Consider the following 23,474-nt stretch of genomic DNA (forward strand, 5'->3'; position numbering starts at 1 on the left):
TAGATACAGAGAATAGGTTTGTGGTTCCTAGAGATGAGGGGTGGGAAGTGGAGGAAATGGGTGATGGGGGCCAAAAGGTTTAACAAAAATGTTAGCTGGGAGAGTGCTAACATCTGTTGTACATCACACAGTAAGTACACCAGGCACTGGGATGAGGGCGCCATTGTTTGGTTTAATCCTCCCAACATCTCTGCGAAGTATCCTCTTCCACAGGATTTCAAAGAAGTAGAAACAGACTGAAAAGTCAAGTCACCTGCTTCAGATTACACAGCTAGGAAAGGGTGGATTGGGACGGAAGCCAGGCCCATCTGATCGTCCTCATTACGGACGGCTCTTCCCTGGCAGTCCTACGGTGCGATCATGGCCATGGCCACAGTCACTAGTGCTTGTGCTTTGCGCACCTCAGTGGACACGCAGGCACCCCTTCAGTCTGGGCGGGTTGGACCGAGGTGCCCATGGAACCCACATTGCTCAGTGAATGTGAGGGGAGAGAGCAGAAGGATACAGTAGATAATCCTGCTTCTGGAAGGTTGTGGACTTTGGCAAATGTGCCCCGAAGGACTCCTGTAAACTCGCCTGCAGAACGTTCACTTTCAAGCTTGGTGTCATCGAGCAGAGGAACAAGGCTAGTCGGTTTCTAGGACAGCCCATGGCAGCCCTTGGGAAAAAAACAAAGTCCCCAGACATTAGAAGAGCTGAGCTAGGGGAGACCAGCTGGCTCAACTCCAACAGCAAGAAGGGGCCCTGTTGGAAGCAAGTCCTACTCAGCGGTCAGGGGGGGCAGGATGCCAAACATGACAGAAGAGGGGTCACACCCTCATATGCCTCCAGGAGCCTGGCCGCTGGTGTAAGCGAGATGCGGCCGCGGAACGTGCCCAGGGGCATATGGGATGCATCGTGGTGAGCGGGGTGAGCCGAGAGTACACACATCCCTGTCTCTGATGCCAGATGATCAGTGTCAGGCGGAGAATTTCATTTGTCATCAAAATTTCTATAATGTTTGATATTGAGATTTAGGAATCCACAGACTTCATCCTGTACTTCATTGTAAATGGAGGATTTATGGCACAATAGGATAATTAAAATGATTTTGCTTCACTTTAGCCTCTTATAAATATTCCTGATGTCGAGCATGAGTGGCTCTGCTGGAATTGGGAAATGCACAGACACTGTTGTTTTCTTAGGTGGCTGCCACCTCCATATTCAAGTGTCTTGCTTCTTAGTGGAACCCCATTACTTTTCAGATGTCAGGCAGCCATGTACTTCAGAGGAATTCGAGCCCCTTTTCATTTGAAGAAGTAAATCTTGACTAATCGAATTCAACCATGGAAATTCCAATCCCCTTTGCTAGCGACTGGCTTAATCATGAGCATGTGATGCAATTCTGGCCAGTGAGATATGACACAAAGCCAGAGGGCTTCTGGGAAGTTTCCTCATCCTAAATACAGGTACAAAGAAGAGGTTTTCTGTCGTCTGTCTTTCAACATTCAGTTAATAAGGATGTAATGTTCACAGCCTGTCAACATCAATCATAAGGAGAAATAACTTGAGGATAAAAGTATAAGGATGGTAGAGATGAAATATGGAAAGAGCAAGTGACCTTCATGAGGTTATAGGGCTACTGGACCACACAGGATTCTCTTTGTCTCCAGTTTCTCAACTGTCACCCACATGTGGGGGAAACTTTGAGTTCCAGGAAGCCTGAAGTCTACTTGTGGTGGGAAACTTTTATTATGAACTGATTATGCAGGCACATTTCTGCTATGGGATCAATTGTTAACTGTCAAAACTGCTGAGCCCCAACGAAATGAGAGGCAAATCATAAATTGCTAAATTGAATTATTATTGCTCAACAGTGCTGAAGGGCTGGTGTGTCCTGTCTTTGAAACAACTCATAGACCCACAGTTACAGAACACCATTTATCCTTAGTTAATATATTTTATAGCGTGGGTCAATCATCAGTATCTTACTTTAGCCAACTCTACAGGTAAGCATCCTGTCAAAGCTTTGATGTCTATGGACGCTTGGAAAGGTGACGTAAAGAAACTGCAGGTGTCTGTGTTCTTTTAATTTCAGGAATTCCGAAGGTTGGAGTCTTAAAGTCTCCTGGAGATACGGAGACACTGGCTATAGCCATCTACACGTCTTATGTCAGAAGGATAGAGAATCCTCTATTAAAAGTTTTGTTAAGGCAATTATCCATTTTTAGGGGGTTTGTCTACTTGTAAGGACTCAATGTTTGTTCAGTCTTTACCTGCCTCCTCCAAATAGTAAAATGTGATTAATAGTTTTACATCCTACGGTAAGTTATATTTTTAGGTTACATTATGTTAATGAAATACAGAGCAATGCAATTCTTTTAAGATCATCTCATATTTGTAAATGTTAATAGGTATGAAAAAAAAATGAAAATGTGACCTTTTTGCTTTATGGATATTAAGACCAAGCATTTGTCTGTGCTCACGGTGGTCTCCTGAGAATGACTTCCCAAACAATGGGGTGCTATCTTTTAATTTGCAGCTCCTTAGAAGAGTATTTCACTAACTCCCATATGTTACCACGGAAACATACACTCCTGGAGGGAATTTTTTTTTTTCTTTGTAACTTCAACATTAAGCTTAGTTCAGTCTCTTTGTCTTTCTGAATTCATGTTGAGTGAGACCATGAGGTCCTCAGAAATTCTGTGGCCTGTCATGGGATGTGTTTCCAACCCACATTCTCTGTGGAAGTCTTCCTAGGCCAAATATTTTTGCTATTCTAAATAGAAGTACTTTCGTTAGAAAGAATGTTATTCATCATTCCTTGACAGCAATTATATAAGGCACAGTGAGCTGTCACCATTTCATACTAAGGAGAAGTCTGGGAGTAATTCAGATTTTTTTTTGTTAAGAACAACTAACAGTTGCTCGGCGGTGTTCCCCCACAGATTCAGAAAGCTGCGAAGAGATGGGCTTCTTGCTTATGAGCCATACTACTCATGTGTTTTTCCCTTGTTACCTTTTGTTGACCTGACCCCCTTATCATTCCGTAATGTTCTTTGTCTCTTATTACTTTCTTTATTAAGTCTATTTTGTCTGATATAAGTACTGCTGCTCCTACTTTTTTCTCCCTATTTGCATGAAATATCTTTTTCCATCGTTTCACTTTCAGTTTATGTATGTCTTTGGGTCTGAAATGAGTCTCTTGTAGGCAGCATATAGACGGGTCTTGTTTCTTTATCTAGTCTGCCACCCTTTGACTTTTGATTTGTGCATGCGTAACAGCTACACTTATCAACATGGATGAGCTTCAAAAATATAATTTTTAGGAAGGAAAAACAAGTCACAGAAGGCTGAAAAGGAATTATTCCAGTACATGAAGTTTAAAAGTATGCCAAACATACAAAACATGTGCTTTGGGAGACACACATATACACGGGAAGTATAAACAAATGCTTGCATATGCTAAAGAAGAACTTCAGAGTAATATTTTCCTGCTGCTGATGGGAGTGAGTGGTCAAGTCTACACAGGGGCTTCATGGCCATACTTAAAATGGGTGTTGGGTACACAGTTTTTTTTTATATGCCTGAAATATTTCATACTAAATGTAAAACTCTACTAGACTGAAATAAAATTGAGCAAGGAAAGATATTCTTCCTTAAAGAAAGTGAATATGAAATTCAGGGAGACTTTCCCTAGTACATTGAACAGATTTCCCTAAGACGTAACATGTAAGTTTATAGTAATATATGAAAAAATAATTGGCTTTGCCAATAATATCTCAGATTTCAGCTATGATAATTTGGTATGCAGTATTTTCCCCCAGATTATTAATTCCAGTTACTGAAAATGTTATTAACCATGATGTGTGTCTCTGTAATTATTTGTTGGAAGAAAACAATATAAAAATGTTTAGAGTAAAATGCACGTGCAGCTAGAACTGCTTGTAAGGAGACTGAATTTCTGATACATCTGCATAGAATTTTAGTTGCAAAAGATACCTGGTTAAAAGATAAATTCTACATTTTATAAATGCTTATACATTTGACAGTAAATATTCCAAAGTCATTACACATGTCATTTAGTCCTCATTAACAATAGTTACTCTCTCATTTTATAGAATGCATAATCTGGGGGACAGAGGGTGAGGTGATGTGCCCAAGGCCACACTGCCCAAAAGAGGGGTGGGTTACACTGCAACCCAAGGTGCTCAGCCTCGGTGCTGGTCCACCGACACAAGTTTCCCACCCATCCTGAATACATTGGCAGTGTAATAGGAAATCGTGTTTTTAAAGCTCTTTCAGTTGTAACACACTGTATTTTTGTGAGGAGGACTCTGTGGGCACACCGTAGGCTCTGCAATGTGTGCTGTATTGCTAAATCTTCCTAAGAACCCTACCAAGTGGATCCTGTTAGGATCAGTTGGCATGGATGACGACAGCGAGGTACAGAGAATGGAAGTAGCTCTCCCGGTACCTCATGAACAAAGAGGATTCAAGCCTATAAAATTGGATTGGAGTCTATAGAGCTTGTCTGGGAGACACCCGTGTCCTGCCACGTAGCTTGCCCTTCTCCTGCCCCTGGCCCTTCTCACAGGTGTGGTGCATAGAAGGGCCACCCCGCCAGACCCCGCCTGGCATGCAGCTCAGTGGAGGCGAGTGACCGACGGGGTGCGCGTCAGAACATGCAGAGTCCCTAGAACCCTCTGCTCAACCTCCCTCTCCCACTTGTTAGCTCCCACATCTGATGCGTAATACTGTATGATGCACATTAAATATCGTTCAGAGGGTAGATCTCAACTTTAGTGTACTTGTCACAATAAAATAAAAATTTAAACACTCAAGTGATTTTCTCATCTGCAATTATACGGATCTATAGACAACTGACAGTGTAATTCTTCCAACTGAACCATTATTCCTGGTGAATATTCAGAAGTATGCATGCAGTCCCTGAGCACTACAATGACTTTATATCACGGCTGTGGAAGACACAACACAAGATCTCTTTGCAGAAAACTAAATCTGGTGCAGGAAACAGTGAAATAGCACTTGTCAGTTAGTACGTAATCACAGTGATGGATTTGGGGTGACAGGCAGGGAAGGAAGAGACTTCGGACTGGGTGCTTTGGGAACGTGCCAGAGAAGATAAGGACTTGAACACGGGGAGGACAGGGAGGGATGGGTGCGGGAGAGGTTGATGCAAGCAGGGGAAGCAGGCTGGGGAGGATGGCGAGGGTGCAGGCGCCGTGCCAAGCAGGGTGTGTGCGGCGGTGGCTCAGAACTTTTTCTGGGAAGCATAGTGCAGATCCGGGTCCCTGCTCATCTCTGCAGTCTTCCCAGCCTTTTTCCTCGTTGGTAAACATTTTTGCTCTGTTCATCTCTTTGTCTTAATAGCTGTAATCTCTGTCCATCAACAGTAATATTTATCAAATAATAATTACTTGCACTTCATAGATTTTTAAAAAGTTAGCTTATTTTTACAGTATGCATTAATTCTTGATAAAGAATAAATGTAATAAGTGGTTCATTCCAAGCAAAATCATTTTCAGTGTTCCCCTGGGGACCTGGCTTTGTTTGGGTATTTTTTCCTCAATATTCCTTATGGCAATAAGGTAACGCTGTCCTGATACACAAGACAGAGGTGATGCCCTGTTTTGGAATAGCTTTTGGTTGACTTGTGGAAACATAAGACAAATGAGATAAACTGTAAAGTAACAGGTATGCATATGGTACACTATAGATAGAAACAGTAATGGCAAGGGAATATAAAATCAGTGATCAGAGAGAAATGTTTTTCTGGATGCCAAACTAAGTTCCATATATTGCTTTCTTTTCTGTTACATACATATGGTTTAAGAAGTTGACAAATTAGAAGCAGTTTGTATCAACAGAGGTTTCCGAATGGACTTCTCCCCTGCATCAGATCAATAAAATCAGTAGCCTGACTTAGAGCTCAGCTGTTTAGACAGGTGACCGGATAGACATGTAAGTTGTTTTGTTTGTTTTTTTGTAGTTCTTGAGGCAGAAAACAGACCAGATAAAGCAGAGTTTCAAGGGTACAAATCAACAGTGTGGCTAACAGGTGCCTCAGCCCAGTAATAAGAATTTTCTGCCACACATTAAACTCCTTTTTAGAGGACAGGTGTCCTCATTTCCCTCTGACCAATCATCAATGTCAGTGAATTTAGTCTGTTATGCTGACCATGCTGTCAACAAGATAGTTTATTTCAAATTATAATATGTTGTGCATTTTATTTATTTGCTACAATAATTTTTTGAGGAAATGATAAGGAATTTCATAAAGTGATATTCTATTACTACCACTGTTTGAGAAACTTTTCTGTTGAATAGATTAGTGATTCTCAAAGTGGGATCCCTGGACAAATTACACCAATATAGTCTAAGAATGTGTTAGACATGTGAACTATCAGGCACCACCCCAGACCTACTGAATAAAAAATTCTTAGGGACTTGCAAACAATGAAATAGATCCTACTGGGGAAGGCACAGGATATGGTCTGTTGATGATCACAGCAGAATCACCTGGGGTGTTTGTTTAAAATGCATATTCTTGTACCATGCACTCTCTCTCTCAAGCGTACTGAACCTGAATCTATGATTTTGGGACTTGTCTTCTGCATTTCCAACTAGTCCACCAGCCAGTTCATATACGTCATGAAGTTTTGCAATCCTTTCTATAGCAATAACAATATATGTAATATATATATTATGTGTGTGTGGAGGGGTATGAATAAGTTTTAAAGCAATGTTATTATCTATCACTTATTAAGTATATATCACATATTATACACTCAATAAATGATAGGCAGCAGGATAGAATGGAAATATTGGTTTCTTATCTCCTGGGAAGAATTCATGATTAGGCCCATTCCCACCTTGAGGGGACATTAATTTTTCAGTTACCTGTTTCCAGAGAGTTAATGTGCTATCAATAACTTAAAAGCTCTACTACTTATCAGCTATGTGACACTGTCGAGTTGCTTAACCTCTACAGACCTCACTTTCCATCTGTAACATGGAATTCCTCTTTGCTAAATGTTAGGATTTTAGCTCTGTCATCTCAAAGAGACCTTTCTGACCTTCCAGTCTAAAGTAGTCACCCTCACAGTCCTTGCATGGGGCTCAGTGTCTATTCTTTCTTATTTATTGATTGCCTGATTGGTTTTTATTGGGACATTCAATGCAGGAGAGCAGGAAGATCGCTTATTTTGTTCACTCTTGTGTGATCCATAACTAAAACATAATAGGCATTTCATAAATATGTTTTGAATGAAGGGTTAATTTGTAAGACAATATAAATAGCCTGGTTCCCAGTAAATAGTTGGAATGTAATACTGAAAGTACATATGAGGCACTAAGGAGCACAATGGAGTGAGTTATCAAATGCCTTTTCTGATTTTTTGAGATTATTATATCGTTTCATCTTTCCTTTTGTTAATGTGATGTATCACATTGATTGATTTGCTGATATTGAACCATCCTTGCATCCCAGAATAATCCAACCTGGTTGTAGTGAATGACCTTTTTAATGTCCTGTTGAATTTCAGTTTGCTAATATTTTGTTGAAGATATTTGCATGTATGTTCATCAAGGATATTGATCTGTAGTTTCCTTTTTTTTTATAGTGTCTTTATCTGGTTTTGGTGTCAGAATAATGCTGGATTTGTACAATTGCTTTTAAATCAGGAAGAAGAAATATTTATTTACAGTTACACAGTTACTTTTACTAGCTTTTTTTTTTTTTTAAGTGTGGTTCAAATTACTGTCTTGAATTTGATCACTTTGTACTCTGGTGAAACTTGCTGATTTAGAAAACACTTGTCATTTGCTATGCTTCCTGAATAGATTATTGGTGTAGATATCACAGCCAGTAATTAACATTTAAAGGAATGGTGTTTTCTCCCCAGTGTCTTTTACAGCAAGAATGAAAAGACATTGATTTGGGTTCTAATAAGCAAAAAATGAAGGGCAAATAGCTGAAATGTTCAATTCCAGTCTTCAAAATAATTGGATTCATTCTACTTTGCACCAAGAAGTTTCAGGTCTCTCTACATCACTTGCACGGGCCACTGTTAGGAAAGTTGATAAATCATATTCAGCACCTTAGCTGGCACAACAGATGGAGAACTTTGGGAGTTTATATTCACATTAATGAATTCAGCTTTGCTAAAATTATATTTGGATTAAAATCAATCCAAAACAGTCAAAATCCCTAAAGAACCATTCCTCAAATATTCTCTAGATTAAAACTGAAACAAAACCATATTAGTTAACAGAGTCCTTCCACTTGGAGGTCTGAGGCGTCTCTTCGTTGTCTGTCTGTCGTGTCGGCCGCCTCTGCCCTGCTGAGTCCTCGTGCCGGGCGTTGGGCAGTGGGGAGAGGAGGGCTGAGAATGGGGCTGGTGTATTGCCCTGAAAGAGAGCTGGGGTGGAAAGAGAGTCAGGAAAGAAAGTCCTGTGGTGTTTCCGAGGGATTTGTAATTTTGGATTTCTCTATTTCTCCAATTCTCTAAGACACAGTGTTAAAATTATTGGTACCTTCCTTCCTCCTGATTAGTGTTGTAATGGTTCCTTTTGGAAATGCACTGTGTGTAATTTTTGTGTTTGGTTTCCATAATCTCAGACTGAAAGGCAGTTGGTAAAAGACTTGCAGGTTATAGGCCCTAAGTTCTATTCTGTGCTTTGTGGGGAGGATTTTAAGATCAGGATGTTTCATGTTCTTTTCTTTGAGTTCCTTCATATTAATCAGAGCCACCGTTTCTGGGGCAATCTAAAACCTCCTTGTCATTTATGCCTGATGGCAGCAGCTAGTTCTTGTGCCAGAGCTTTGCCCTCCCTGGGCTCTGTGTTCAAGACGACTGCAATCGATAACTTGATTCGTGATTTTGCCCCTTTTTAGCAATGGCTACTAGTTCCTGGAATGCGAAGCAGATTTGTGCTTCTATCTGACCCACTTCGCCTATATCACTTCAATTCTTTCACCTAAATTCTACCCTGGTAGCAGTCTCTCTAATTGTGGTATCCTTCAGTTGCAAAGAAACAAATTCTGGTTAACTTAGGAAAAAGCAGTTATTCAAAGCATAAATTCTTTGCTCATAGAATAAAAAGGAAATATGAACTATGAGGGCAGGTCAGGGGACCAGATAGCAAGGAGTTTTGAACTATCTGTAGGGTCTTTCCATCAGTTAACTCCAACTGCCTTCTGACCTGATGAATCTTGGTTCAAGGTTCAAACTGTTGACTCAGTAACATCCCTATTCACTGTGTGGCAATGGTGGGGAGGAGCGTCAGGAAGACGGGCTTGTGATGAGTACTTCCTGCAGCCACACATGAAACGGGGTCGATCATGTCTCAAAGCACTGTTGTAAGGCAGAGAAACAAATGCTCAGATTACCTGCTAGCGGTTTGGCCACTGATACAGCTTTTCTATTTTTTTAAAGCGGGCTACAAGGGTTTTAAAGTGTATGGATCATATACTGCTTAGAAGATAACTCTCTTGTTACAAGTTGTGTCTATTTCCTAAGTAGAATTGTTGGCATGTGCAAAGTATCTAGAAGAATAGCATCCATGTCTCTGTCAAAGTCACATAACTATTACTAATACTGTTAGTAATTAAAAGTATATAATTACATAGAGGAGTGTGTAGTTCAACTAGCTTCCTTAAACTCTAGGGATGATGGAATAAGGTAAGTGAAAGTCGGAACAAAAGCAAATGTTCTTGCATTACAGGGGAAAAAATTACTGCTAGACATATTTACAAAAGAGAGATTCCTAAGTTTATTAATGGAGAAGAAAGAAGCTTCTCAGCAGGCTTATATTGAAAACAATAACAATCTCAGCAGGAGTCTCAGAGGCATATAATTAGCTGATGGAAAATAAATGATTTAGACCAATAGTTGCCAACTCTGGCTGTGTATTAGAATCATCTTTTTAAAAGCACAAAAGGCCCATCACCATTCCCAGAAGTTGACTAGTGGGGCCCCATGGGACAGCTATGTTGTACAGCCCCGTGGACTCCATTTTCGTCATGCCCTTGGAGTTGTGCAGTGCACGGTCAGCTAGAAGCAGTGGCCTGACCATCAGCATCTTACAATGCTCTTCAGGGTTTTTGGTTTTTTGTTTTTAAAAAATACTTAGCCAGACTTGCAACCACCGAATCTGACCATCCCACGTGTCTTATCCATACACCCAATTTTAGGGTGTCGCCTTGTGATTACTTGTCAACCTTCCCTTTGTCTGAAACATGATCTCACCTGTCTACAGGTGTGATGGGTGCAACTGGAAGCACTGAGTGCTCAGAATTATCTGCTTTAGCCTTATGACCCATGGCTGACCCTGGGCACTGTGTCTTATTCCAGGGCAGGTGTAGGAAGAGCTATATTCGGGGCATGCCTGGTGGCACTGAAATATTTAGTTCTGTGAATGGTAAATGACTAATTTTGGTTTATCTGAAGTAAAGCATAGGTAGATGAGGCCTCAGTAAATAGTTAACCTCTGTGCGTCCAGCTCAGTGCCTGCTACCCAGTCATCTCCCTCATTTGCTTTATATTCATTTCTTTTGGTGTGAGGATAGGACACGTACATTAATTTAGAAAGTAAGAAAATAAGAAAAAAACATTCAGGTGATTAATAACCAAAACTTTTAAAGAAAGATATATTTGTTTTTCCCCCCATTTTGTCTTTGAAGTATGTCTTGTATATTATGTAGAGATAAATGCTGAGAAGGTGAAGGTCAAATATGGGAAAAAAATTGTCAGTTTCATAAGAAATTATATGTCATGCCTTGGTGATGTTGACACTTATTCCAACAGTTGCACTTTTATTTTAAATTTATAAAGCTTCCTTTTTGTAGATTGGGATGTTAGTATAACTCTTGAATTTCCTCTTAGTTGCTGAGGCTTGGATTTTTCAGAAATAGGATTAGTTGGTTGATTGATTGATGCTGACTTTGCCTTTATTATATGCTTATATCGAATCCTTAATATCTTGTTTTACGGAGGACCAACTGTAAAACTTTGGAAAGCTCACAATTTGTGAGATGTTGAATCCTCTGTCCTAAGAGGTACAAATAAAGATACTGATAGTAATTAAATTTCAAGGAAAGTAGCCCTAACTGCTGTGATAAATTCTGTGTGTTGTGTAAGACTGGGTGAGTTCATAGCTGGACCGAGACAACTTTATGCTGATCTCTGGGAATGTCCAGAAGTCCGGTACTGGTACTCAGGCAAGGTAAGAATGAAATGTACTAGTTAGTGATTCGTAATGTGCTCTTTAATGTTCAAAACAGTCTTGGAGGCTCAATTGCTGGCTGTCTACACTGCTGAAGGGGGTATGACTGATGGTTTACACCTAATGTGACCATTACACAGCCTGGGGTGGTAATGTGACCTGCAGGGCATAAAATATCTCATTGGAAACTTGTGCCAAAGTGCCCCTGAAATCAAGGTAAGTCTGCGTTACTGAGAAAGGGCTCGTGGAGGGCTGTGCCTGCCAGCCTCTGGGCCCCCATGGTTGTGCGGGCATCACCCTTTACCTTTATGAAGCCTTAAAGAAGACAGTGGGTGTCGCCAGTCCTTCCACTACTTGCCTGTGTCATTGATGGACAGACTATTTGCGTTTTTCTCTACTCATTAGGTTGTCAGGAAGGACTAAACAAAAAATGTACCTAAATGTCAATTATAATCTGGTATACACAGCACTGTCCTTAATTTTTTTTTTTTGAGAGGGCATCTCTCATATTTATTGATCAAATGGTTGTTAACAACAATCAAATTCTGTATAGGGGGGTCAACGCTCAATGCACAATCATTAATCCATCTCAAGCCTAATTCTCGTCAGTCTCCAATCTTCTGAAGCATAATGAACAAGTTCTTACATGGTGACACTGTCCTTAATTTTAATGCATGGTTTTAAATCTACATTTAACTGTTTGTATACTACTTGCTTCTCACACTTGTTGTTTTTGGACTTACATCTTTGTCTATCAAAAGCATCTTACATTGTTTGAACTATAAGTTGTCTTCTTTTTGTGACACAAGGTGAAGTACAATGCAAAGCCCTGGTGACTTTCACAGGGTCTGTTCAGGTGATGTGCAGATTGTCATAGTTTGAGACTGTTGGTCAAATTCTAGCCCATTTGTCTGGCATTTAAGTCAGCCTTAAATAGCTTCTGGATTCTAAAGATTTCTTTCTACATTATAACAAAAAAATGAGATAAGACTAATTTTTTTGGTAATGTTCTTAAAGTGAAATTGTCTTTAATTTGCTAACAAAAAAAATAGTTTGCCTTCATGTTACCTTTTAACTTGCAATTTACTCTGTGCGACTGCTTATATCCTATGCTGAAATGTTATTAATCAATCCATTAATTTTTAGTGTTTTACATCCATTTAGTGCTAAGAAATATTTTTGATAACCTCACAGAAAAAAATTTTAACTTTTTCTTTCCAAAGGAGTTGTTACCATTTCATTTCAAGATTTCATTTTTATCTAATGGAAAGATGTACTTCCGTATTTAACCTACATGCGGCTAAACATCTTTTAAAAGTACTTTATTTGTAAATCCTGGTTGAACTTTGTCACAAAAAATGGAAAAAAACTGTATAAATGGGCAGATTAAAATGAATGCACTTTAAAACAGGATGTTCAATTTTCCCACCTCTTTAGAATATTATTTTATAAATTCTACAAGATACATTTTTATGTACACTGTCAGCATTTGGAAATATTGTAGTTTTTTTTGCCCAAAATATTTGTTTGCCCATGAAGTTATTTGATGGCATAAATATGGTGGTGTATCTCTGTTTTTGCTTCACTTCTAGCTGTAGGGTAATGGTCAGAGAGGTTAGAACCTGTAGAACCTTGTTTCTCCCAGGAATGACATAAGGAAAGGCAGATGTTCTTATGTAGCAATTCATGGTGTTTTCCTTGCTTATTCAATGTATTGAAATTTTTCTGAGAAGTTTTAATTAGCCAAATTGCATTTTAAATATATCCACAGAAATCCACTAATCAAAGAAATCATTTGTTACTGATTCTAGTAACAATAATTTTGGAAGATAAAGACACCATTTGTAGTATAAATCTTTATTCCCAACATTTTTTTGGCTTATATATTCAGATTTTTCATCGATTGGGAGTACATCTATTCACTTTTGAGGTCATTGTATGTATTTGATCTTGGTTTGTATTCCTCAGACTATCAAATGTTACGAAACTTTACTGTGGATGAGAGAAGGACTTTGTGTGTTAGAGGTGCTCCATGGAGTTGAAATGGAGAGGGCAGTACACTGGCAAATAAGGAAGGTACATGAGGAAATGATTCACTGCTGCTTCCTTAATAAAACTCTGCTGGGAAATATTCAGTTGCTAGTGACAGAAATCCAACATATACCAATCTAAGCAAAACATGGGTTCAAAAAAAAAAAAAGAAGTACAAGAGGCTGGCTCACAGAAAGAAAAGAAACTCAAGGAACCAGGACAATGATCTGCATCTTAGCAACGTGAATGGGCACTGAAATGTTACTCTGCTTTTGTTCTCACTTCCTTTCTGTTGGCAGGCTTCATCTCTTGGGCTTCTCCCCTTGGCCAGGGTCGTGATCCACGAGGCAGCCTGATCCCAGCCAGTTCCTACCCGTGAACCCTGGGGAAGGCTGGTGGCTGACCCAGCTGAGTCATGCTTGGGTATTAGGATTGCTCTGTGCAGTGACATGGACCCACCCTGTGACAATGGTACATTACAGAAATTCACCTGAGAAAAGTTGAAGATCTAATTGGCTTTATTAAACAATCCATGAATCAGGCAGCATCCCATCTAGCAAATAGAAAGGAGCTCCACTGAGCTGCAGAGAAGGACAAGTTTTTAAAGGCAGACAGGGAGTGGAAGACATAAAGGAACTTATTAGCAAGGAGTGCATTGTTTCAAGCAAGGTTGCTCTCTCTCCTAAGGGGAATGGAAAGGGACTTTCAGTGGATCACCTCCTAGTGCTGACCAGGAAATCCCAGGCTGGCTGGTGAAAGGTCACATTTCAGGGAGGCTGGCTGGTTAGAGGTCACATTTCAGGGAGAGGCTGATGCTGCTGTAAGGTTAGTATTAAGTCTTGGCCGGTTTAGCATAAGTGACTCCATTTTGGGAGTGTCTCCTTTTGAAGAACAAGAAGGTGGCAGAGGAGAATAATATTGGCTGTTTCCTCCAGAACAACATGCTTGGGGCAGGGAGGAGAAGTTAGTACAAAAGAAAAGGGTAGCTGTTACCAGAAGGTAGAAGGTAGTTCTAGACAGAGAAAGCCATTGGGTGGCAGTTTTTACATTAGATTCATTATGGGTACAATGTGAAAAATAATTCCAAATTAATTTATTTACTGATAGGATTAACTGAGTAGTAAAGTGTGGAATGCCTGAGATAATGTATTTCATCAAATTATTTTGCCAAGCACCCCCATATCCTTCTGAATAAACTGTATTATGGCCTGAATGACAACACTTTTGGATGAACTGTTAATTTGAATAATCTGATGCCAATCTGAAGTGAGGTTTCTAGTAGTGGTCCCTAAAAATCAGTCTTTGCACAATGAAATGTTGCTTTTGTAAGTTTTTTTAATGAGAAGACAATAATTCAACTTTTACTAAGAGCATCTTCTGGGCAGCACCGTTCTAGGTTTGCTGATTCAAAGCATACTAGATAAATTCCCTTCCCTGTGGAGCTCACTGTCTATTAGGGAAGACAAATACAATAAGCTAATAATTATCTTAAGAGAATATTATCTTTAGGCATATTATCCTGAGTTGAGGGGATATTATAAAGGGGCTCTCAGAGATGGTGACACTGAGCTGAGCCTTGGGTAGTCAGTGTGGAAGGACAGGAGATAAAGTCTAAGTAGAAGGATTGATTGCACAGGCCACGAAGTAGGAATACACATTCAGGCACTGCAAGTAGTTCTGTCTGTCCAAATATCTGTTAAAAATGGAAGTGAGATGTGCATATATATAAACTAAAGCAAATTATATATGTTTGGAGCACACATGGGATCTGTTTGGGGAATAGAGGGAGATGCAGCTAAACGGTGGTGATCAGATTTTAAATAGACTGAGAGACTGAGAGGAAGTTCATTGCATGTTAATCAGGGTAGCAACATGTGTTCAGAAAAATCAGTGGGATGGCTTCTAGTTAAAGCAGAGTAACAGCATCTCTGTGCTGTCCTAATAATTGAACTCAACTGTACCCCATGAAGAAGGCCTCCCAGCACAGCCCCATTAAAGCAGGTAGCTGAGAGTGGAAGCAGTACCTTGGCAGATGTCCAAAAGGAGTGTGGAAACTCCCTGGGAATCTATCAGCAATGCCTCCTTTGAAGTAGCCAGGTCCTGGAATGCGGGGGGACTGTGCGAATGTCATGGAACCACCTGGCACCCCACAGACTAGCTAATGAGGAGATGAATGAGGAGGCGGGTAGCCAGTCCCTTTTCTCCCCCCTCCCAAACTGAACTATGGGGAAGACAGATTATAGCAAGTGAAAAAGGCGGGTTGTACAGTGGTGATTAGCTAGCTGCTAAATCAAATGGCACACATACATGCACATGTGCACACACACGGGCACATGCATGCACACGTGTGCACACACACACACACACACACACTGAAGTGAAACCCATATGAAGGGTTTCACTTCAGGTCAGTGGACTCTGTGATGAGCTGAGTGGTAGCCTAGGAGGGTACTGAAGGGAATCCCTGGAAACAGAAATCCCAGTCACCGTCTGACCTGTCACCCAGTCAGTCACCCAATCAACTGCCCTTGTCTTGCACCGTCTTCAGCTGAGAGCTGGCCTAGAAAAAAATCAGTCCCCTTTAAGAGAATTGCTTTTACGGTGAGCCCAATACTCCATGACACTCCGTCTTCCTGCTCTCTCCGCTCAGCAGCAGAGGGGGAGCTGGGGTGCAGTCAGGCCACCACCTCCTGAGCCCTCAGCAGAGGGTCAGGTAAGGCAAGCTGGGACTCCTGACCCACCACAACTGTGAGGTAACAAATGGGTGTTGTTTTAAGCTGTTCAGTTTGTGGTAATTTTTACACAACTATAGAAAATTAACACAAGTATATATCCAGTTATTGATTTCTGACCCTTACAGTCCCATAGGCGGCCTGGGCAAATAAAACAGTGACTTGAAATATGGGCAAAGTTTAGGGGTTTGTTCCCAGAGAAGTCATCAGTGTTGCTGATGTCAGGAGGGAAGCAGCTCTAGAGGGAGGCAGAGAGTGGACGGGGCAGCCGTGTGGCCCTTGCTGCACAACTTCCTGGAGCAGTGGGAACAGGGAAGTGTGTGAGGCGTCAGAGAGGTAGGATTTAATTTGCATATTGAATCGATCACTTGGTGGTGAGAAATTTAGATTCTTAGAAATAATGGAGCTGAGAGATAGACATGATTAAATGGAGAAGATGAAGGCTAGAATTAACAAAATTGCAGTGAGAATGGATAATGGAGGGGACGGATTTTCTGAAGGGACTGTAAGTACAGATTTCTTTGGCTTTAGAACTCATGAAGTTCGAGAGGTTGAGAAGGAGAAAGCGGCCCTGAGGCTGTCGACTTACATGACAAAGGTGAGAGATGATCCTAAAATGTCGTTTTCAACAGGCAAAATTGTTCTCTGTATAGATACAGAATAAATGCATGTCAAACGTTTCATGTTAACTCATTAGCTCATTTAACTTGCTAATGCATTAATAGTAAGATGTTATAACTGGTTCAAAGAGTACATGGAAGACACAGGTAGTCAGGAATGCTGACATGCATTTGCTAACATGCAAAAGTTAGCCTTTAGGACAATAAAATAGAATGTTTGGAATAGTTTCTATAGGGCAGAAATCAAACTGCAAAATTAATTTGTAATTCTATGGACATAAATAATTACTCACAGCTTTCTTCCACTTACCTAGTTGTACAATAGCCAAAGGCCATTGTACAGGCAAGCGTACAGACCCAGTATAACATTAAAAAGATGCCCTAACTTCAAGAATTCCCCAGACGATGGTGCGTAAAATGAGTGCAGGAGAAAAGTGAGTTCCAACAGGCATACAGGGCAGAGAAAAGAGTGTCTCCTGGGGAGAGAGAGAAGCTCTCCTTTCCAAGCAATGGTCTGTGGGGCAGAGGCAGGTCCCAGGTGAGTGTTTTTCCTTCTCACAGGCCCGACTTTGAATGAGTTCGATGGGGTAGGAACCTCATACAAGCTCAGGAGCCAGAACGAGAAGCGATGGTGCCTTTTCCCAGGCGCAGCCCGAGTCAAGCTGCAGCCCTGCAGGAGAGCTGGTGCCTTGGGCATCGTCACCAGCAGAGGAACCTGGTAACAAGCTTGTGGAGCAGTAGCTCCTTCTCAGGCAACTACCAGTATTTTCTAAAAAGAGCTTGGATGAGTTACTGAGATAACATATTAGCTTAGAAATGTCAGTGAGTTAACACAGCAGAAGTTTATTACTCAGGTAAAGTACAAATGGTAGTTGGAGGTGGGAGAAGCTCCTATCCACGCAGCCACCGAGGCACCGGGTGTGAGCACCTGGCTTTGAAGGTTGCTCTGTCTACCTGTCAGCATTCAGTGGTGCCAAACATTACCTCCGTCTGTGTTCCATTGGTCCAAATTAGGTTAAATGGTCCCACTGAGATGGAAGAGGGCTAAAACACCTGGGCAGGTAGATGCCTTCAGTGATCTCCAATAACCGAGACCCTGCGGGCAGCAAATGCAGATCTTTGGAGGACAGGGAGCCGTCTGTGCCACCGCACCTGAGAATTACCCACGACCAGCTGCTAGGTCAGTTCCCAGTACTGTTCTTAGAACTGTCCATTCTTCTGGTTTACCAGAACACGAGGTTTAGAAGCAAGAGTCCATGTCATTCTTTTAAATGACCATAAGATATCAGCGTCAGAGATCTCAGTATGACGTGACAAATATGACGTAAATTACTTTGTGCATGTGGCAGCCCCACCAAGGGGAGAGCTGGATTCTGAAAAAGATGTTTATTAAGCCCCAGGAGCCCATCCGAAAAGAGTAAAATTATTCTTGTAACAAACTTAACTCTGTAGATTCTTAAAATTAGCTTTTTCCCGCTTTATAGAAAAATGGTTCCTCTTCTCACTCAAGGAGAAAAGCTGTGTTTGACTTCTGTAACGGATGTCCTTTTTCACATTCAAGTAGTAATGCAGATTTTTTTTTTCTGTTGCATTAGCCAAGCAATAGAAAGACGCAGATGGCATCGTCAAGCTCAGCACCGAGGAGTTGAACAAAGGGACTCCCCGAAGCGGCGGGACAGAATTAGGGACGGCCACAAGGAACAGTGAAACACCCTTGGTGAGCATGAGCAATAAGCTGCCACTTCTAGACCTGAAGGAGCAACGGGAGGCGTCAGGGAAGAGCCCAGGGGGGTCAGAGTATGCGACCTGCAGTGGCAAATGGAAGGTAAACAGCACAGCCATTAATTCAGATATAGCTAACTTTCAGCTGTAATCATTTCATCTGAGAATTTCCTGTATCAGCCTCAGAAAAGGACCAGTAAGTGGCCTCATGGCTAAGGGCACGCATCTGGAGCCGGACTGCCCAGATGCAGATGCCAGCTTTGTCACTTTAATTTGTTGCTTTTTAAAATTAATCCTTTTTTGCCTCAATTTTCCCATCTCAAAAATGTAAACCTGCCTCTTGTTGCTGAAAGACTTAAACAGGTTAAGTTAAGTAAACTCATAAAGCAGCATCTGATACAAGTGCAGTCTAACTTTTACCTACTTTATCAGGACCCTTGCATTCTTATTTTATTATAATTAATAAACACATACATCAGCTTGCCTCATATGGCCTCAGGCATTTTTATAGGTGTTAAAGTAGATTAGCATTGGGAGGACCCTATGAAGTGGGTAGGTTTCTGTCTGCCTGGTATCTCTTTGGAGAACCCCATTTCCTCCACTCTAAGACCACTCACCTGGTTTAGGTTAAGAGGTCCTTTGGTCCAACAAGCTCCCAGGAAACTGACCCTTGAACTGAGTAAGCTAACTAGGGGCCTCCTTTTGGGTAGTCCTGGCACCATCACTACATCGAATCCTCTTTCTCCTGGGATGACTAGCTATAAAGATGATCTAAACTGGAATGGTTAGCAGCCATCTTTCCATTCTCCTTGAGAATGAAGACCTCAGAGAGGAAAGCAAGACAGAAAATGGAGAACTCACCAGTCACACAAACCAAGAATCTCCTCATTTTCCTGCCTTCTAGTTCAAAATGGGTGCCTCTTATTTTCAACCAAAAATCGCAATTTCAAAATTCGATTGCATTTTATCTTTAGTATCATCATCAAAGCTTTCTATTGTCTAGCTTTAGTATGAGACATGAAATCTAGAGTCTCCTGTGCTGACATTGATAGCTGGGACTCAAATCTGTAAAAATTTAAATTGCAGCATGAGAATCAATCTGGAAGATCGTTGTGATGACATTCGTCCCTTAAACAACTGCAGGATAACAGTTTTTTAGTCAAAACTGTGAATGAGGCATCATGTTAGAAATGTTTTATGAATTAGTGCATTGGATTTTCACAGAAGTCCTTGGAGGTAGCTACTTCTACTGCCCTGGCTCCCAGTGAGGACACGTGATCTCGGAGGTCCCAGTCTATTAGGGCAGTGCCCCGGGCCATCTGTGCCCCCAGATTCATGTGATGAAGCCCTAATCGCCAAGGTGATTGTGTTGGAAGACGGGGCTTTTGGCAGGTGACTCAGTCCAGAGGGTGGGGCTCCATGAGTGTTTGAAGTTGGTGGCACAGAAGAGGGCTCTCCCTAGAGCTGGACCACCTTGGGACCCTGATACATACTTCCAGCCCCCAGAACTGCAAGAAATAGGTTTCTCACAGTTTATAAGCCATTTACAAAGTAGTTTATAAGCTATTCATCCCTACAGTACTTTGTTATAGCAGCCTGTATGTACTAAGACAGACCGAGAAGTGTTCTAAAAGATTATGCCACACAAAATCATTTATTGACATGAAAATATACCCCATATTTTTCAACCTACTATTGAGAAGAAATACATAAAAAGTATATAAACTGGAAGAATCCCACTGATATAAAATAACATTATTTGCATTTACATATTTATACATTTCCATAAAGAGATGTCTAGACAAAATTATGTGTGTATATATATATATACATATAATTTATATTTTGTATATTTGCATATTTTATATAGGATATCTAGAAAAATGCTCATTAATACATTATATTTTTACATATATGAACAGACATAACCTTTAGCAAATATATAAAACATAGTACATATTTATGTATCTCCATAAGGAGCTATCTGGAAAAACACTCACCAGTAGACATGGTTTGATGGATTTCAAGTTATTTTTAACTTTATTCTGTGTATTTTTTGTTTGGTTTGAATTTTTTTTACAATGAACCTGTATTACTTTCATGAAAATAATTCAGCTTAAAAATACCAATAACTCCCCAAAAACTAATAAAGCCTTCATGAATATCACAGCATACAGAAGTCTGATATAGCAAAGCAACCAGCCTATTTGCCTCCTTGTGCGCTGATTTATTCAGTACATCCTCAGGGGGCAGAAGATAGTGTGGGAGGAGCCTGGGGCAAAATGGTGAACAGAGTAGACAGTTTCTTACGTTAACGTGCAAGATGAGTTGACAGCAAGTTTCAGAGCCCTGATGGGATCTAACACACAAAAAAACATGAATCTGTATGTTGGGGATGTGACCATGTGTATGTGGGGGAGGGGGAGGGGGAAGTGGGCGGAGTCGTAGGGAACCCCTCCCACAGAGCATTTACTGTTCTTTGCTGACACCCGCGAGCAGGCAGCTTCTGTGTCCAGGAGGGTGTTACCTGCTAAATGAGGTCAGACACTAGTACGGGCTCTATATAGGTCACATCTCCTTCCTCAGAGGCCTGTTTCTGGGAATCTCTGAATATATGACAGTTTATAATTTACACTCAGAAGCAGTCACTTATGCATGGCAGCCTGTAAGTGTGTGTGCCTACATGTACATGTGCGTGCACACACACACACACACACACACACACACACACACACACACAATTGTTTCTTTACACCATCCATGAAAAGTACCAAACACATTGCATGATCCAAATTTAAAAAATGGTGAAACCCTATTTCAAAAGAGAAATTAAACATGGTTACGAGAGTTTGAGATGTAATTTTCAGCTACTTGGACCACAATCTGAAAAACCTTGAGGTCAATTCCTTCCCTGAGCATGTGGTCCAATATATTTTCCTTTCTCTCCTTCCCTCTTTCACCAACCCATCCTGACACAATAATTTGGAAATAATCTGCTGCCTGGACCTGACAGGAGGACCTTTCAGAGCAAGAACACAGCAGGACAGCATGTTCCTGCGGCTAGAACAGAGATGATACTGGATGCCTGGGAATATCTGGGAAAGCTCAGCAACACTCCAGAAACTGTGAGGCCCTCGGTGTGTCTGTGCATAAGTGCCAACTTTTACTTATAATCCAACTCATTGAAAAAACCCTTTTGACCAGACCCTCGTGGGTAGCAAGGTGAGCTCCTCGAACCTGGGCTTGATCTCAGCTTCCCTACCTGAGGCTGTTTGAATGGTTATCAGGAGAGAGGGCAGTGGGCTCCCAGTACCTTATCATCTAAGGCTAAAATTTTTATTAAATAGGATCATTCAGAAAATGGTGAATTGTTTCCATTTGCCCAAGATAATCTGACTTCAAGGGATTTTTTAATTTTTATCAGGAATTGCCTAACTTGTGAGTTAACATGATATTTACTAGGAGATTTGCATTTTTTCCCCTGAAAGAGGATTAAAGGAGAGAAATCACAGTTAAATCTAAGGAGTTGGACTAGATGGTCTCTAAGGTCATTCCCGGTGCCACATTCTGTGATTCCGTGAGCCTTCTGGGGAGGAGGGTTTGAGATTTTACATAATCTGTGGAATGTAGGGCTGCAATAGTGCTGCATTGAAGGGAGTGTCCGGGATGATAACAAGGTGCTAGTCTGCCCAGGTTTGCGATAAGATAGTAGGAAGATGACAAATTGCACTTGATGGCTCATACACCTTCTCTGCTTTTCCCTTATTTTTATCATATGGTGAAATAAGGATTTAAAAATTAGAGTTACCCCATAGTTTTTTTTTACGTATTATCACAAATATGGATTCATAGTCCAAATGTTCAAACCTAGGAGTCAAAATTCTATCACCTGGAGTCACATAGATATAATAAATGCAGAAAAGGGCTATTAAGGAAAAAGAGGCCTTCTCAGCAGAGGAGACAAGCCCGTGCGTGATGGCAGACAGGTGTGCATCAGTGTGACTTTGTGGTCCTGTAGGCCTTTCAGCCCTGCTGGGCCAGGGGGCCCTCGGTCGTGATGCAGGGGACACAGGACAGTGCGAACGGAGGAGACACCAGGGCTAGAGTGTTGTCCAGGGCCAGCTTGTGAAGGGCCTTGGGTGCTGAATCGAGGAATTGAAATTTTATTCTGAAGACTGTGCAGATCCTTGAGAAATTATTGACAGGCTCTGGGTTAGGAATGCCATGCCCAGGGATTAACTGGGTATGTGATTGGTACTTCTGCTCATTTGGGGAAGAATTGAATGTGACGGTCATCAGCTGAGCAGCAATCGTCTCCAGGGAGGGCGACAGGAATGAATGAAACAGTTGCCCTAAGATACGATACGCTCTTCTCTTCACTTACCCCAACTCCTCCGAGAAAAATAGAAAGGAGGATGGGATGGGCAGAGTCCAGAGCTCCTTGTCCTGTTGATGAGACAAGGGGTCCCCCCACCTTCCTCTCTCTAGGTGGGACTGAGTGTCGCTGTGGAGGCCGCCCCTGCTTTCGAAGCTGCTTTGATTTTCTTGGCTTTACTCGATGTTACCCGCTGAAGAGCAGAGATGAAGGGAACAGACAGCAACACCATTCACCTCTTTCCCAGAACCCTTTAAATGGGGTCTATAGGAAGGGGTAGCCCTCTGAAGGGCAAAAAGATGTTGTGGGGAAGAATAGTGGAAAATGCAGGATTTTCTCATAATCTTGCTTTTTACATCTAAGTGAGGCTTTATTGCCCAGTTTGGATAACTGAGAGCTTTTATTATTTCTCCTTCCCTTCCTTTTTCTTCATTTTTTGAATGAAGAAATATAAATATGGAGGAACATTCACAGAGTTTCCAAACTCTCAGGTAAACGGGAAAGAAGGTAAAACCCTATAGAACACTGAACAGTAGATTATCAAAAGGGAAAATGATGATTCTTTCAGCAAACCTCTCACTCCCCTTGCTACGGTGTCTCGGTATTGACTTAGGGCAAATGGAATCAACACTAACTTTAAAGCTTCATGGATTGTTTTCTGCGCTATTGGGAAATTCCAGCAGAAGCTAAGGGATATTTTACTTATATTCCAAGGACAGATCATCAGATATTCTGGGAAAAGAAGGAAGGTGGTATGTGGATGAG

At 41.1% G+C, this 23,474-nt stretch overlaps 1 protein-coding gene across 1 annotated transcript in view; it reads left to right on the top strand.

Annotated features, from left to right (window-relative positions):
• Window positions 1-23,474, top strand: part of LOC118970866 (uncharacterized) — an 83,734-nt gene that overhangs the window by 54,150 nt on the left and 6,110 nt on the right. Inside the window, exons 4-6 of the mRNA XM_073223539.1 lie at window positions 16,524-16,590; window positions 18,208-18,329; window positions 21,348-21,471. Coding sequence (XP_073079640.1) covers window positions 16,524-16,590; window positions 18,208-18,261 — 121 coding nt within the window. The 3' untranslated portion in view covers window positions 18,262-18,329; window positions 21,348-21,471. The remainder of the gene's footprint in view (window positions 1-16,523; window positions 16,591-18,207; window positions 18,330-21,347; window positions 21,472-23,474) is intronic.

This window comes from Manis javanica, chromosome 15 (genome assembly GCF_040802235.1).
Source record: "Manis javanica isolate MJ-LG chromosome 15, MJ_LKY, whole genome shotgun sequence".
In the NCBI taxonomy this organism is placed as follows: Eukaryota; Metazoa; Chordata; class Mammalia; order Pholidota; family Manidae; genus Manis; species Manis javanica.